Source organism: Lepidochelys olivacea (assembly GCF_965140295.1).
Source record: "Lepidochelys olivacea isolate rLepOli2 genome assembly, chromosome: 5".
NCBI lineage: Eukaryota > Metazoa > Chordata > Testudines > Cheloniidae > Lepidochelys > Lepidochelys olivacea.
In genome coordinates this window covers 133,497,185-133,514,927 of record NC_140415.1, presented here as the reverse complement: position 1 = coordinate 133,514,927, position 17,743 = coordinate 133,497,185, and the positions used below count along the sequence as shown (strand labels likewise).

Sequence of the window (17,743 nt, the reverse complement as noted above, 5' to 3'; positions counted from 1 at the left end):
AAGTTTGCACATTTCCTGTAATAGGGATATAGGCTGGGTGGATGTGGGGGTTATACTACTAATTTGCATTTATTTGCAAAAAGAAAAGAAAAGGAGGACTTGTGGCACCTTAGAGACTAACCAATTTATTAGAGCATAAGCTTTCGTGAGCTACAGCTGAGGAATCTGAGGAAGTGAGCTGTAGCTCACGAAAGCTTATGCTCTAATAAATTGGTTAGTCTCTAAGGTGCCACAAGTCCTCCTTTTCTTTTCTTTTTGCGAATACAGACTAACATGGCTGTTACTCTGAAACCTTGCATTTATTTGAATACAGGAGGTATTTTTTCATGCTTTGTGTGTATATAATAAGATCTTCTACACTTTCCACAGTATGCATCCGATGAAGTGAGCTGTAGTTCACGAAAGCTTATGCTCAAATAAATTGGTTAGTCTCTAAGGTGCCACAAGTCCTCCTTTTCTTTTTGCGAATACAGACTAACACGGCTGGTACTCTGAAACATCTCAGAAACAAGTATTACTGGAAAGCTGGGCTTCTTAACTTACCAGTGCTACACAGCATTCAGCAAATCACCAGCCCGTAATATCAGTACGTTCTGAATACCAGGTTAGCTCACATGCCCCCTACCCCTTATTTTAGCAGCTATCATCTTTAGCTACAGTTAGGAACTACCATATGAAAAGCAGCTTGGAATCCCAGCTTCAAAATACTGCAAAGGATAAATCTCCAGCTCTAGTACTACATAGGGTATGGTCTGTTGAAACTGTGTTTGCTTTTTTCCCTACTTGCAATCTTTAAAAATTTAAAGATGGTCTTCAAAAACAAAGGCGTTAAGATTTGTGTCCTTTTTGCTCCATTATGATGTACACAGACAGCCTGAAAAGGATCCGTAAGAAGTTCTGCCTTTTTTTTTTTAAAAATGTCAAAAATTCAGTGTCTCTCGAATACTCCCAGGATGGCTGGAGGTTTGATACAATAACATCAAATGCAATGGAAGAGAACTGCTTCATAAAATCACGGATATTAAAAATGGATTGGATGAACTAATAGGACTTCTTCATTCCTCCCCCAATATAGAATTGTGCCCTACAGTATGTGGTGAACCAGTACAATTAAACTTTTCCAAGCACTGACTATGAACTGGTAGTTCGAATAAAAATTCAGATCAATAGGCAAAGGACACATGGCAGCACACTTCGTAAAAATTGGCTTCCAGGAGCAGAGGTTGGAAAGAATGAAGCCTTTTCCACCAGCTTCTCCAAGTGGAAGAAATTCAAAGAAGAAAAGATGTGTGATGCATAGTTGCACTCAAGTTAGCTTGCAAAAGATAATTAGGTCAGTCAAAAAAGTACTGGTAACCCCTGAAATGCATTTAATTGAAAGTGTATTTTGCCCTTTTGGCTAATTATACAAGTATAGCTATAGTAAGTGAGAAGACTTCCTCAGAAGAAAGGAATAAAAGTAGAAAGACAGCTGACATCTTCACCGCACCATGATCCATTAGCATAAGCTTGCCCTCTTTTCGTAAGGGGCAAACCAAAGTGGACAATTTCAGGGTACAGCACCTGCACTGAGAAACCACCAAGCTTAAAATCTACAGGTTGACACAATGTTTTTACACACAAGGTAGGTTGGGAACAGCATATTATAGGTTTTTATTCCAGCGTTTGTGGTTATTGTTGCAAGACTATCTTTTCTAGTTTGCATAATTTCCAGCAAAATTCTCATTTGAAGGTAAGACTTTCCAAGACTGGTCTCAATACACAGATTGTGTTTTAAAGTCTGAAGACAGCCTCCTCAGATAACTCAAAGGCTAAAAGGTTAAAAAAAAATTAACACTGCAAAGATTTCTGATACAGATAATTCAGACATGGTTTGAATGCCGTAACGTCAAACTTCACGTAGGGCTAGACCTCAGTGAGAAATGGTCACAATGGGGGGGGGGGGGGAGAGCCACCATTAAAAACGTTCCTTTGCATTCAGAACTAAAAAGTTACTTGCATACGTTGTATAACTGCATGCAGCAGGACTTAGGGGGAAAAAAGTTACCCGATACTTACTAACCAGAGGTAGATACATGAGGAAAAGAAGCAGAATGTCCTGGTGAGAAGGCCAGCCAATATTACCTATAGTCTAAGAAAACAAACAGCACTGGGATTTCGAGCAAGGTCCCTGGTCCACTGTCCCTGGACCCTGCTTGGAGGCACCATCTTTTATATTATCAGACACCTACTAGTCAGAGGCTAAGTTTCAAGCACCATCTCCCCTCTATCTGTTGAAAGGGAGACTAAACTTTCTGAATACTATGAAGAGAGTCTGCTATTCTTCTCAATTCTCAGGATCCATTTGAGTCCCCATCCTCCAAGACGTAGTGCCCACCTCTGCTGCTTCTCATAGCTTTCTCAAGCATGAGCATAAAACTGACTGCTGACAGTTTCACTGGGTATGTCAACACAGAAAATCTCTGAGCCTAGGTCTACAGACTCAGTTCTGCTATGGTGCTAAAAATAGCCATGTAGATGTCTGGGTTTGAGATGGAGCTTGGGCTCTGAAGCCTGGGGAGGAGGGTGGGTTACACAACCTGAGCCCCAATCAGAGCCCAAATATCTAAACTGCCATTTTTAGTGCCATAGAGAGAGCTCTGAGAGACGGAGTCTGTAGACCTGGATTTTAAGACTTATTGCTGCATAAGGTTTTTGTTCTTGCCATTACTATTACCCCAGCTTACTGAATTGCAGTGAAAATAGTCATTAATTTTGTTCTGCTGCAGAAGAAGTGAGCAGCAGCGGCGGCTCTGTGGTTGTGTGGTTTGCAGACTCTGGAGGACATCACTGCACTACTTTACATTTAAAAGGCTGGAGACTTACTTTTATCAAAATGTACATTCCACAGAATTTTATGGGATAAGTCCCCAAACTCATGAGGGAAAACTTCCCATTTACTACTGACTAATGGGCATAATTTTTCAAGCCCACGTATGCAGGGCAGTTGAGATGCACACACACACAAAAGGGTAATTAGAATGCCATGGATCATTATTTGCCGTATGTATTAAGCGGCTGAAAATAAAACTTGCTGAGTTCCAGACGCCAGTTATACAATGCCACGCTTAAAAGGATCATGCCCCATTCTGTCTCAAAAGGGGAGACTACATATAATTGACTTAAATCTGAAATCTTAAGACTAACAGCACAAATGCTTCAAATCCATTATTCAACAATACATTGCAGCTACGACTATACTTCATGTTCCACTTGCTGAGTATTGTATTGTGCTGTGTGTATAACCACTATGCCTTCACACTGACTGCTGCTTAAGGAAGGGACCTGTTACTTGTTGTCACAGCGCATCAACTGTAAGGTCCATGTACTATACTAAACTGAAAGCAAGGAACTGAAGATCAACAATAATTCAGCCACAGTGTAAGTCTGTAGTCTTTTTTATTACAATTTAGGCTGTTAAATGTATACATTAGCAGCCAGTATGTACACAGTGGGCAAGTTAACACTACAATAAGAACTTTAGTATTTTTATTTTCTGATGCATGTACATTTTAATTTGCAATTTTAATTACTACATTAAGTTTAGTTTTCTGTATTTAATAAGTTAAGATGAAACAATTCTGTGTTTAATTATAAACTGGTGAATTAACTGATAAAAGATCAATGGAACACAAATATACCTGCTGTACTATTTTTAACATTTCAGACAAGTATAACTGCAAAATATCTCACCACTGTGTGGTAACTAAGGTCAACGTTGTATAGAGTAACTCCCTATGCAGCATTCCATCTGGTAAGTAACAGATCATCCATATATTCAGAGATATATTAGGAAAACCAAGTTTTATCAACAGGACTATGAAAATAATTGCTTTGAGATTAACTCCAAGCGTTTTATTTTGAAACACCTTGCATGTGAGAGTTGAGGGGGCTGGGAAGTTGTTGCATAGCCTGTCATCACTGGCCTTTGCAGCAATGTATTCTTTTATCTGTAAAGCCAAGGGCACAACTAGAAGTATATAGAATAAAATGTTCTTTGTTTATCCCACTCATGGCACTATACTGCCTGAAAGATTCCAAGCCCTTCTCACACAAATCTTAATCTAATGCAATGAAAAGATATAAGGAAAAGAGTACATTTCCAACCTTCCTAGTTGCAGTGTATATATTAAAAAGAAAAGGAGGACTTGTGGCACCTTAGACTCTAACCAATTTATTTGAGCATAAGCTTTTGTGAGCTACAGCTCACTTCATCGGATGCTGTGAGCTACAGCTCACTTCATCTATGCATCCAATGAAGTGAGCTGTAGCTCACGAAAGCTTATGCTCAAATAAATTGGTTAGTGTCTAAGGTGACACAAGTCCTCCTTTTCTTTTTGCGAATACAGACTAACACGGCTGCTACTCTGAAACCTGTATATATTAAGACTCTGATATATTGCTTTCTTTCTGATAATGTTGTGAGGAAACACTTCCCATAGTTCTGATCAGCCAGTTTACAAGTACAGAATTATGTCAACAATTCAGTCAGTAACAAACAAAACTATTAATGGGTGGAAAGAAATAATGTGGTATCTCCAATACCAGAGAGTCAAAAAGGGAGCTGTTGATTCAACGGCAAATTCTGTTTTTCTCCCTGATTAAGGTAAAGAACTTCATAATAAAACAACACAAAACCCACATTTTCCTTCAGCTTAAGCTTGGGCTTTCTTGGATAAACCCCAAGACCATTTTAACAGAGAACAGCAGAAATTGTTATGGCACCACTACTACCCCAGTGAAGCTACACAAAACTCTGCTATACTTTCATGTAGTCTGAACATAGAGCTACTTTTTCACAACTGTTATGAAGTGTTTTTTCCCACAGCCAAGTGCCTTTCTTACCACCTTCCCCCTTCACAGTGCCCACCAAAAAAAAAAAAAATATCACAAGTCTGGCCCATGGCTTTGTTAAAGTTTCACCTAGCACTCACAATATGCTAGGTACTTTCCCCTGAGAAGCTCACACTCTACAGACAAATAAATAAAAGGTAAAAATTAGTATAGTGGTCAAGGTGGGGATGGGCCACAGCATAACAATTAAGAGGTTTTCTGTAAATAAAAAAGCTATACTAATTAATCTTCTTTACATCTCATCACCCCCCTCGGCATCATAAGTTAGTGTCCCCAATGGCATCATAACTGTAGCTGGTCTTTAGAAGAAACCTTGTGCATAGATGTAAGCACAGGAGACAGCATAGATACATTTGTATGAGAAGCTGATAAATGGGCCAATGAAGTTGGCATTGATGGGGCAGCAAAGGTGGTGGGCTGATGAGAAATGAGACAAGGGCAGAGCAGTTATGCAAAGACTTCAGTGACCATTTCAAACCTTAGGTGGATGGAGCATCAGTGGAGGGATGACACGGTCTGAACAACAGACAAGGAAGCCTATGTTAGCAGCAACTTTTGGATGAATTGAAGAGGGGTGATGTGAGTGTCAGGAAGATCAGAAAGAAGAACATTTCAGTAATGAAGTCAGTCAATCATGAGGGCCCAAATGAGATATTTAGCTGAAGGGATAGAAAACAAAAGGACAGATCAGAGAAATACTGTGGTTGAAGAAGCAACAGTATTTGCATATAGCTTAAGTGTGTGAGGTAAGGAAGGAGAAATAAAAAATACTTCCCAAATTAAAGTCTTGAGTGACAGGGAAGATGTTGGTGTTTTCTACAGAGACAGCTAGGGGCAGTTGAGAAGTTGTGAAAGAAAACAGAAGGAGCTTAGTACTAGTCATGTTAAACTTAAACTGATGGTGAGGCATGCAAGGACAGATGATATCAGAGATGCATGCAGTAGTGCAGGATTAGATAGAGCAGGGGTTCTCAAACGGGGGGTCGGGACCCTTCAAGGGGTCACGAGGTTATTACGTGGGAGGTCATGAGCTGTCAGCCTCCACCCTAAACGCTGCTTCACCTCCAGCATTTATAATAGTCTTAAAAATAAAAAAAAGGTGTTTTTAATTCATAATGTGGGTATACTCAGAGGTCTTCTGCGTGAAAGGGGTCATCAGTACAAAAGTTTCAGAACCACTGAGATAGAAGGAGATAAAACAAGCTGTAAAGTAAAAAAAAAAAAATAAAGAGGAAGGGGCTCACAAGTAATTCCAGAGACAGTGGTGGTGGACAGAACGAAGAGAACAATCAGAGAGATAGGAGAATAATCACAGGACAGATGATATATGCCATCATGTGCCAGCAATGCCCCTCTGCCACGTACATTGGTTAAACTGGACAGTTTCTACGTAAAAGAATAAATGGACACAAATCAGATGTCAAGAATTATAACATTCATAAACCAGTTGGAGAACACTTCAATCTCTCTGGTCACTCGATTTCTGACCTAAAAGTGACTATTCTTCAACAAAAAAACGTCAAAAACAGGGTCCAACGAGAGACTGCTGAATTGGAATTAATTTGCAAATCGGATACAATTAACTTACACTTGAATAGAAACTGGGAGCGGTTGAGTCATTATACAAAGTAAAAGTATTTCCCCTTGTTTATTCCTCCTCCCTCCCCCCCAACCCCCCAAACTGTTCCTCAGTCGTTCTTGTTAACTCCTGGAAATGTGCTGGAAATGGCCCACCTTGATTATCACTTCAAAAGGTTCTCTCTCCCCCCCACCCCACTCTCCTGCTGGTAATAGCTCATCTTAAGTTATCACTCTCCTTACAATGTGTATGATAAACACACATTTTTTCATGGTCTGTGTCTATATAAATCTCCTCACTGTATTTTCGACTTTATGCATCCGATGAAGTGAGCTGTAGCTCACGAAAGCTTATGCTCAAATAAACTGGTTAGTCCCTAAGGTGCCACAAGTCCTCCTTTTCTTTTTGCGAATACAGACTAACACGGCTGCTACTCTGAAACCAATCACAGGACAGTTCTGCAGAATTCCAGGGAGAGTGCTCAGGATGATTGACATCTGCTGCTTTTGATATTATCAAAGAGGGTAGGAATGGAATAGAAGTCTTGAGACTTGACCGGGAACAGATCTTTAGAACTGCTAGCAGTTTCAGAGGAGAGAGAGTGGAAGCTAGATTGGAAGAATTTAAAAATTACTAGGACATATTAGAGGTCTTAAAGAGGTCACCAGGGCCTGATGAAATACATCCTAGAATACTGAAGGAGCTGACTGAGGAGATATCTCAAACATTAGCGATTATCTCTAAGAAGTCATGGAAGACAGGAGAGATTCCAGAAGACTGGAAAAGGGCAAATATAGTGCCCATCTATAAAAAAAGGGAAATAAGGACAACCTGGGGAATTACAGACCAGTCAGCTTAACTTCTGTACCCAGAAAGGTAATAGAGCAAATAATTAAGCAATCAATTTGCAAACATCTAGAAGATAATAAGGTGATAAGTAACAGTCAGCATGGATTTGTCAAAAACAAATGGAGTCAAACCAACCTGATAGCTTTCTTTGACAACAAGAACAAGCCTTGCGGGGGGGGGGGGGGGGTAGACTTGGTATATCTTGACTTTAGTAAAGCTTTTGATACTGTCTCACATGACCGTCTCATAAACAAACTTGGAAAATACAACGTAGATGGAGCTATTATAAGGTGGGTACATAACTGGTTGGAAAATTGTTCCCAGAGAGTAGTTATTAGTGGTTCACAGTCATGCTGGAAGGGCACAACAAGTGGGATCCCGCAGGGATCGGTTCTGGGTCCGGTTCTGTTCAATATCATCATCAATGATTTAGATAATGGCATAGAGAGAACGCTTATAAAGTTTTGCAGACGATACCAAGCTGGGAGGAGTTGCAAGTGCTTTGGAGGATAGGATTAAAATTCAAAATGATCTGGACAAACTGGAGAAATGATCTGAAGTAAATAGGACGAAATTCAATAAGGACAAATGCAAAGTACTCCTCTACCCCGATAGAACGCTGTCTTTGGGAGCCAAAAAATCTTACCACAATATAGGTGAAACTGCATTATATCGAACTTGCTTTGATCCACCGGAGCATGTAGCCCCGCTCCGCCAGAGCGCTGCTTTACCGCGTTATATCCGAATTCGCGTTATATCGGGGTAGAGGTGTACTACATTTAGGAAGGAACAATCAGTTGCACACGTACAAAATGGGAAATGACTGCCTAGGAAGGACTACTGCGGAAAGGGATCTGGGGGCCTTAGTGGACCACAAGCTAAATATGAGTCAACAGTGTGATGCTGTTACAAAAAAAGAGAACATCATTCTGGGATGTATTAGCAGGAGTGTTGTAAGCAAGACACGACAAGTAATTCTTCTGCCCTACTCTGCTCTGATTAGGCCTCAGGTGGAGTATTGTGTCCAATTCTGGGCGCCACATTTCAGGAAAGATATAGACAAACTAGAGAAAGTCCCGAGAAGAGCGACAAAAATTATCAGAAGTCTAGAAAACATGAACTATAAGGGAAGATTGAAAAAATTGGGTTTGTTTAGTCTGGAAAAGAGAAGACCGAGAGAGGACAAGGTAACAGTTTTCAAGTATGTAAAAGGTTGTAACAAAAAGGAGGAAGAAAAATTTTTTATTTAACCTCTGAGGCTAGGACAAGAAGCAATGGGCTTAAATTGCAGCAAGGGAGGTTTAGGTTGGACATTAGGAAAAACTTCCTAACTGTCAGTGTGGTTAAGCACTGGAATAAATTGCCTAGGGAGGTTGTGGAATCTCCATCACTGGAGATTTTTAAGAGCAGGTTAGACAAACACCTGTTAGAAATGGTCAAGAAATCCCTGTTGAGGTTACAGGGACAAACCATCCCGATGTGTCGAAAGAATAGTAAATATGGCAGACGACCAGCTTGGCTTAACGGTGAAATCCTAGTGGATCTTAAACATAAAAAAGCTTACAAGAAATGGAAGGTTGGACATATGACCAGGGAAGAGTATAAAAATATTGCTCGGCCATGTAGGAATGAAATCAGGAGGGCCAAATCGCACCTGGAGCTGCAGCTAGCGAGAGATGTTAAGAGTAACAAGAAGGGTTTCTTCAGGTATGTTGGCAACAAGAAGAAAGCCAAGGAAAGTGTGGGCTCCTTAATGAATGAGGGAGGCAACCTAGTGACAGAGGATGTGGAAAAAGCTAATGTACTCAATGCTTTTTTAGCCTCTGTCTTCACGAACAAGGTCAGCTCCCAGACTGCTGTGCTGGGCATCACAACATGGGGAATAGATGGCCAGCCCTCTGTGGAGAAAGAGGTGGTTAGGGACTATTTAGAAAAGCTGGACGTGCACAAGTCCATGGGGCCGGACGAGTTGCATCCGAGAGTGCTAAAGGAACTGGCGGCTGTGATTGCAGAGCCATTGGCCATTGTCTTTGAAAACTCGTGGCAAACGGGGGAGGTCCCGGACGACTGGAAAAAGGCTAATGTAGTGCCCATCTTTAAAAAAGGGAAGAAGGAGGATCCTAGGAACTACAGGCCAGTCAGCCTCACTTCAGTCCCCGGAAAAATCATGGAGCAGGTCCTCAAAGAATCAATCCTGAAGCACTTACATGAGAGGAAAGTGATCAGGAACAGTCAGCATGGATTCACCAAGGGAAGGTCATGCCTGACTAATCTAATCGCCTTCTATGATGAGATTACTGGTTCTGTGGATGAAGGGAAAGCAGTGGATGTATTGTATCTTGACTTTAGCAAAGCTTTTGACACGGTCTTCCACAGTATTCTTGTCAGCAAGTTAAAGAAGTATGGGCTGGATGAATGCACTATAAGGTGGGTAGAAAGCTGGCTAGATTGTCGGGCTCAACGGGTAGTGATCAATGGCTCCATGTCTAGTTGGCTGCCAGTGTCAAGTGGAGTGCCCCAGGGGTCAGTCCTGGGGCCGGTTTTGTTCAATATCTTCATAAATGATCTGGAGGATGGTGTGGATTGCACTCTCAGCAAATTTACAGATGATACTAAACTGGAAGGAGTGGTAGATACGCTGGAGGGCAGGGATAGGATACAGAGGGACCTAGACAAATTGGAGGATTGGGCCAAAAGAAATCTGATGAGGTTCAATAAGGATAAGTGCAGGGTCCTGCACTTAGGACGGAAGCACCCAATGCACAGCTACAGACTAGGGACCGAATGGCTAAGCAGCAGTTATGCGGAAAAGGACCTAGGGGTGACAGTGGACGAGAAGCTGGATATGAGTCAGCAGTGTGCCCTTGTTGCCAAGAAGGCCAATGGCATTTTGGGATGTATAAGTAGGGGCATAGCGAGCAGATCGAGGGACGTGATCGTCCCCCTCTATTCGACATTGGTGAGGCCTCATCTGGAGTACTGTGTCCAGTTTTGGGCCCCACACTACAAGAAGGATGTGGATAAATTGGAGAGAGTCCAGCGAAGGGCAACAAAAATGATTAGGGGTCTGGAACACGTGACTTCTGAGGAGAGGCTGAGGGAACTGGGATTGTTTAGTCTGTGGAAGAGAAGAATGAGGGGGGATTTGATAGCTGCTTTCAACTACCTGAGAGGTGGTTCCAGAGAGGATGATTCTAGACTATTCTCAGTGGTGGAAGAAGACAGGACAAGGAGTAATGGTCTCAAGTTGCAGTGGGGGAGGTTTAGGTTGGATATTAGGAAAAACTTTTTCACTAGGAGGGTGGGGAAACACTGGAATGCGTTACCTAGGGAGGTGGTGGAATCTCCTTCCTTAGAAGTTTTTAAGGTCAGGCTTGACAAAGCCCTGCCTGGGATGATTTAGTTGGGGATTGGTCCTGCTTTTGGGCAGGGGGTTGGACTAGATGACCTCCTGAGGTCCCTTCCAACCCTGATATTCTATGATTCTAAGATAATTAGTCCTCCCACAAGTGCAAGGGACTGGACTAGATGACCTCTCAAGGTCCCTGCCAGTTCTATGAATCTAGAATGAAGATGAAGGAGAGAATTCAAGGCAATTGTTGTAAACTGCATATTCAATGAGTTTGAAGGTAGTGTAGGTAGAGAGGCAAGCAGGGGTTAATGGTTAGTTTTGAAGATAGAGGAGATTAGACCATAATTGTATTGGGAGGGAAAAGAAAGAGGACAGCAATGGACTGAAGGAAAGAATGCAGGGGGCTAGAATGGTTAAGAGGATTGGGATACTGGGCAGATGGACGAGCTGGAGATGGAGAGAGCTGACAGAACACATACAGAAAGGGGTGTTGTCAGGGTTCCTTCCCCACTCTGAACTCTAGGGTACAGACGTGGGGACCCGCATGAAAGACCCCCTAAGCTTATTCTTATCAGCTTAGGTTAAAAACTTCCCCAAGGTACAAACTTTGCCTTGGCCTTGAACAGTATGCTGCCACCACCAAGCGTGTTAAACGAAGAACAGGGAAAGAGCCCACTTGGAGACGTCTTTCCCCAAAATATCCCCCCAAGACCTACACCCCCTTTCCTGGGGAAGACTTGATAATAATCCTCACCAATTTGTACAGGTGAACACAGACCCGAATCCTTGGATCTTAAGAACAATGTAAAATCAATCAGGTTCTTAAAAGAAGAATTTTAATTAAAGAAAAGGTACAGGAATCACCTCTGTAAAATCAGGATGGAAAATACTTTACAGGGTATTCAGATTCAAAACACAGAGGATCCCCCTCTGGGAAAAACCTTAAAGTTACAGAAAACAGGAATAAACCTCCCTCTTAACACAGGGAAAATTCACATAAAACAAAAGATAAACTAATCCGCCTTGCCTGGCTTTCCCATACTGGTTGCAATATTGGAGACTTGGATTAGAATGGGTTGGAGAAGATGGATTTCTGTCTGGCCTCTCTCTGTCCCAAGAGAGAGGAAACACAGTAAACAAAGGGCACAAACCAAAGCCTTCCCCCCCCCCCCCCGCCAAGATTTGAAAGTATCTTGTTCCCTTATTGGTCATTTGGGTCAGGTGCCAGCCAGGTTAGCTGAGCTTCTTAACCCTTTACAGGTAATAGGATGTTGCCTCTGGCCAGGAGGGATTTTATAGCACTGTATACAGAAAGGTGGTTACCCTTCCCTTTATATTTATGACAGGCGTTGAGTAGAGAAAGGTAAAATGAAGGTAAGGATTTTATCAATTTAGCCTTTGAAGTCAGCAAATTCCTGTATGGAGAGGGATATGGCATAGAGAGAGGAGTGTTTAAGGACAGAGTCAAAGACTGCATATAAGCAAAAGGGATTATGAAATGCATGACTGTTTGTTTGACCAGAAAGATGGCAGAGCTGAAGAAGAAGAAAGAAACACTGCAATGAAATAAGTCCACGTGGCCAAGGAACTCTCTCCAGAGATGTGTCTGCATAGAACCAGGAGCAGAGGAAACAAATGGTGGAAGAGCAAAATCAATGCTAGAGGGAGAGCATGGACATCTTGAAAGGGACGGAGGTCACATCAGGCACAGGTGGAGCCTGAGGAAGGGGGCAAGTGATCTACGTTAAAAGAGATGAAGTGGCTATTAGAAAGAGGGAACTTGCATAATGAGAGCTCAGAGATGAAGAGATAGCTGGTGAAGTCAGTGTCAAGTGACCAGCTTTTCTACTGAATGGATGATTTGATCCACTGCTGAAGATCAAATGAATGAAGGCAAGGATTTGTGTAGTTAATGAATCCAATGAGACATCAACTCAGAAGTTGAAGTCACCAAGAATAAGTGTGGGAGGTTGTGATGAGAGGAAAAAGGAGTCACATGTCAAATCTGAGAGAAAGCAGGCTGGGGAAGAGTCAAGGGGCAGTAGATGACAGCAACATGGAGTAGCAAGAGAGTCTGATGGAGCTTTGCTCAAACAAGGAGATGGAGTAGAAATGCAGGAATGATTTACAGAAGCAGCAGGAAAGGGAAAAGAGGAACCCAAGACCGGCACTAAGTATTGAGGTAGGGTGGTAGAGACAGAGGCACCACTAAATTTCTAGTATCCTACCCAACAACCAACAGATTAAGTAAAACAGCAGCTGCTAAAATATTCAGACACTTTCTTTTGGATTATCTGAAGAGATCCACCAGGACCCTGGTTAAGGAATTTGAGAGTCAACTGTTCTTGAGATTTTTATGAATATAAAAGGACACACAAAACTCATTTACCACACAACTTGCCAGTCATAAGGAAATCCAGTTGAAAGATTCAACAGAATAGTATTAACAGTCTCCTGAACCCTGATTTACAAATACAAGTCCAGCTGGAAAATTTAAACAGTGCAAACCTATAACTGTACCAAGCATGAAACAATTAGTTATTCTCTACTTCTCCTTCTTTATGAAAGGTCTCCAAGGTGATACATAGATAACCTTTTTGATTTTGAACAGAACAAAGAGGGTAATAATGATGCCAGGTACACAGACTAGATGCTGAATGGATGATTTGATCCACGGCTAAGAAAAATGCAAAGGAGAGCCTGTGAAATAGTTATGAAAGCAGTTTGGAAAAGGGGAAGCCTAGTGCAACTGGAAAGCTCCGAGCAGTGTTTTTAGAGTCCTAGTAAGAAAGCTTTCTGAATGTGGCAGGACACGAACACTCAGTTCATACCATTGATGAGTCATTAGGAGCAGAAGAAATGGATATTCAGACACACACACCTTCCCCTTTTGTGACTGTCAACTCGAGACAGATGAAATCACCAAGGAAATTTACATTTATGACTACAGTGCTTGGGAGCCACCCACACTACCATTCATGTTGCCTTCAAACAGGGGCAGTAGCTGTAAAACCCTACAATCAATGACCTAACATCTAGCAGGTCAGACTTTTGCCTGCTGATGGGAAATACCAAAGGCATAGGAAGACTAGAGTTATTAGCACTTCAACTAAAGTATCGCAATTGCCCCATGTAATCATGATTTTAAAATCTATTAATTGAATGTAGTTTTAAAGAGGGGAGAGATGCAGGGCTGTGGAAAAGTAAGGCTATAGTTTGGTACCCGTGTTTATGTAGGACATAGCAACATTTCTATCCTGGAAACATGTTATTACTCTGAGCATTGTGCTCAAAGGGAATGTTAAAATGGGAGACAGAGCTGCAAACTGGAGCATGGGGTGGAGCTATTCATTGTGGCTCCCATCTAGGAGACTGGCAGCACCACCCTGGGGAGGAAGAAAGAGGCAGCAAGGGCAAAAAAGACCAAACTGGGGCAGAGTGAGGAAAGAAGCTACAGGGCTCAGTGAGGCTATGGGGAGAGGACCTGGCCCTGCAGCCTGACTGGAGCCCTTCCCCTGGCTGCTGGGGAACCTGATGGCTGGCCAGGCCCAGTGCAGAGTGGGGCCAGGGGTGGGGATGCTCTGCCCAGAGGAGAGCCCTGCCCTAGGAAGCGAAAAAGGAGAAGTTATTCAGAACAGATGGCGCTACTCCCAAGGTGATGAAGTTGTGTCCCCCAGTCCCCACCTTCCGCCCACCCAGGGGGCGAGCCGGCGGGGTGTGAAGCAGGGCAACAGGGACGGGGGTGTCCTGTGAGCTGGGGCACCATGGGGAAAGGGGTGCCGTATCGGGGGGCTAGGTCCCAGTGGGTGAGGAGATGGGGGGCACCGCGTGGAGGAGGGTCGCCTGGGTCCCCGAGAGGAGAGGGAATGGGGGGCGCCCGGCAATCCGGGATGGGGGGCACCGGGAGGGGAGGGGCGCCCCGCAACCCGCGGGGGAGGAGGGGGGGAGCGCCTTGCAAGGGGGGATCTGGGAAGAAGGTGGCGCCGTACGGGGGGGACCGTGTCCCCCAGGTCCCCGCACGGGGGAGGGCCGGGTCCCCGCACGGGGGAGCAGTGCGGGGGAGGGGGGGAGCTCTGTGCGGGGGGGGGTCCCGCTCACGTGTGCGGCCGAGCTGCAGCATCCCATGGCGGGCGCGGGTCTCTGTCCCGGGGGAGCCGGGCCGGGGGTCCCCGCTAGGCACCGGGCATCCAACCGCCGCGATCACCCGCCCCAGGGCAGTGGGGGCGCCGCTCCGGCCTCGCCCGGCTCCTCCGCGCAGGCGGGCGGGTCGCTCGGTCGGTCGGTCACTGGAGCGCGGCTGCGGCTCGAGTCCCTCGGCAGCGCCGCCCCGCGCTCCTCATCCTCCCCCGGCGGCGGCGGCGGCGCGACGCGGCGGCTCAGGAGAAAGGGGCGGGGCCTGCTCCGCTCACCAACCCGCCGGCCGCGCCGAGACCGCAAAGTGCGGCGGGCGCCGAGTGCCGGCTCAGCGCGCCCGCCCGGACACAGATTGGCGCGCGCCGCGGCCATTTCCGCCCTCCGTGAGGGAAGATAGGGCGTGTGCGCTGCTGTCCGCCGCAGAAAGGGCTCGGTCCACTTCCGGCCCGAGGGGGGCTCCGCGCTTGCCTGCTGTCCACCCAGGCAGGTGTCCGTGTCCTGCCCTGGGGCAGCTGTGGGCGTCTCCCCCGTGCCTGGGGGCCCGTCTGTCTGCCCCCACCTCAGCGTCGGCCTGTCTCTGGCCCCTCCCTCGTGCCTGCGACCCGTTTCGGCCTCCCCCCTGCTTTGCCCCCCCCCGCCCCCCAAATCCCACACCTGCCTGACCCCCCAGTCCGTGCTTTGGTCGCGTGGCCCCCCGCCTCTCAGTGTTGCCGGGCCCGCCGAGTCAGGCCCCCAGCTGGCCCAGGACTTTTAAAAAATAATGAATTTTATTAAACAAATTGCCTCCTGGCCACTAAAGCTCCCTATTTTCCAGCTTTTCCACAAGACGTGGACTAGAAACTTCTATTTTTAAATGAAAGCTGAGCTTCTTGGGTAGATCACGGGACTTCAGTATAGGGGAGACCCAGGAAAATCAGCCCTCCGGGGGCTTTTATAAAAGCAAAAGAGTTGCCAACACTGCCTTGTGAAGAAGATATATAGGGCCTGATCATAGAATCATAGAATATCAGGGTTGGAAGGGACCCCTGAAGGTCATCTAGTCCAACCCCCTGCTCAAAGCAGGACCAATTCCCAGTTAAATCATCCCAGCCAGGGCTTTGTCAAGCCTGACCTTAAAAACCTCTAAGGCAGGAGATTCCACCACCTCCCTAGGTAACGCATTCCAGTGTTTCACCACCCTCTTAGTGAAAAAGTTTTTCCTAATATCCAATCTAAACCTCCCCCACTGCAACTTGAGACCATTACTCCTCGTTCTGTCATCTGCTACCATTGAGAACAGTCTAGAGCCATCCTCTTTGGAACCCCCTTTCAGGTAGTTGAAAGCAGCTATCAAATCCCCCCTCATTCTTCTCTTCTGCAGACTAAACAATCCCAGCTCCCTCAGCCTCTCCTCATAACTCATGTGTTCCAGTCCCCTAATCATTTTTGTTGCCCTTCGCTGGACTCTCTCCAATTTATCCACATCCTTCTTGAAGTGTGGGGCCCAAAACTGGACACAGTACTCCAGATGAGGCCTCACCAATGTCGAATAGAGGGGAACGATCACGTCCCTCGATCTGCTCGCTATGCCCCTACTTATACATCCCAAAATGCCATTGGCCAAAGGTGCCATTCACCAAAGGTGCTGGGCATCCTCCGATCCTATTCACTTCAGCTGGAGTGCACACCCTCTCTGAATGGCAGGTCCATGGTGTATTTTGTGAGGAAACATGTACTAAACATGTATAGGCATGGAAGGATTAGATTTTTATTGGCAAATGTTAGTAAATATCACCATCACTCTAGAGCAGGGTCAGCAACCTTGCAGAAGTGGTGTGCCGAGTCTTCATTTGTTTATTCTAATTTAAGGGTTTGTGTGCCAGTAATACATTTTAAGGTTTTTAGAAGGTCTCTTTCTATAAATCTATAATAGACAACTAAACTATTGTTGTACGTACAGTAAATAAGGTTTTAAAAATGTTTAAGAAGCTTCATTTAAAATTAAATTAAAATGCAGAGCCCCCCCACCCGATCGGTGGCCAGGACCCAGGCAGTGTGAGTGCCACAGAAAATCAGTTTGCATGCCATAGGTTGCCTACCCCTGCTCTAGAGGCACAAACTGATGGAAAACATAGTTCCATTGATAAAGTTTACAGATAAGCAAAGAAAGAAAAAAGAACCATACTTTGTGTATTTTGACATGTGATGACAATTTGTGTTGTAACAGTTATAAAGCTTTATCTTTTTGAATCACAGCATCTACTTCATTAAATAATTATCCTGGCCTCTCCTTGTCTGATCCATCCAGCCCATAATTTCCTGCAACTGTGAAAATTTAGATACAAATAAAAAAAGTGCTTAAAACAAAGATCCATCAAAATTATATGAAGAAATAAAAAACCAAGTTTTGACAACCCTCACTGTATATGCGCTCCTGTCCCCATTATTCCAATCTAGTCTCTCCTCTGTAACTGAGATAAAATGTGACTGAAGGTTCTCCTTGTTAATACAGCTCTTGTCTGTGTGATGCTGATTTGGGGGGGGGGGGGAGAGAAGGGGGGAAGCGGGTGGAAGTTTTTCCATAAGGTTCTCTGGGAGAGATTTTCCTCATACCACCTACTAAAGGCATCTACTCTAAACCACACCCTTCACTGGAAGAAAACTGCATGGTGTGGCTGCTTTGAAAACTATATACATATGTGCATGCATGCATGCATACCCTGGCTCCTGCAGGTTCATCCACATGAAGAGATCCCTGTAGCTGCACAGAGCCCCCTCAGAGTCAATGAGGCCTAAATGAATGTACCACCAACTGTTACTCCATTTACATTGGTCAAACTGGACAGTCTCTACGTAAAAGAATAAATGGACACAAATCAGATGTCAAGAATTATTCATAAACCAGTCGGAGAATACTTCAATCTCTCTGGTCACGCAATCACAGGCATGAAGGTCGC

The 17,743-nt window shown here is 44.5% G+C and overlaps 1 protein-coding gene across 2 annotated transcripts in view; it reads right to left on the bottom strand.

Annotated features, from left to right (window-relative positions):
* SLC44A1 (solute carrier family 44 member 1) overlaps positions 1–15,118 on the bottom strand; it is a 91,404-nt gene extending 76,286 nt beyond the window's left edge. The window contains exon 1 of one of the 2 annotated variants that reach the window (XM_084629221.1): positions 14,772–15,118. In XM_084629221.1, coding sequence (XP_084485347.1) covers positions 14,772–14,798 — 27 coding nt within the window. In that variant the 5' untranslated portion in view covers positions 14,799–15,118. The remainder of the gene's footprint in view (positions 1–14,771) is intronic. The other variant, XM_084629222.1, reaches the window with a different exon arrangement.
* Positions 15,119–17,743: the final 2,625 nt, after the last annotated feature.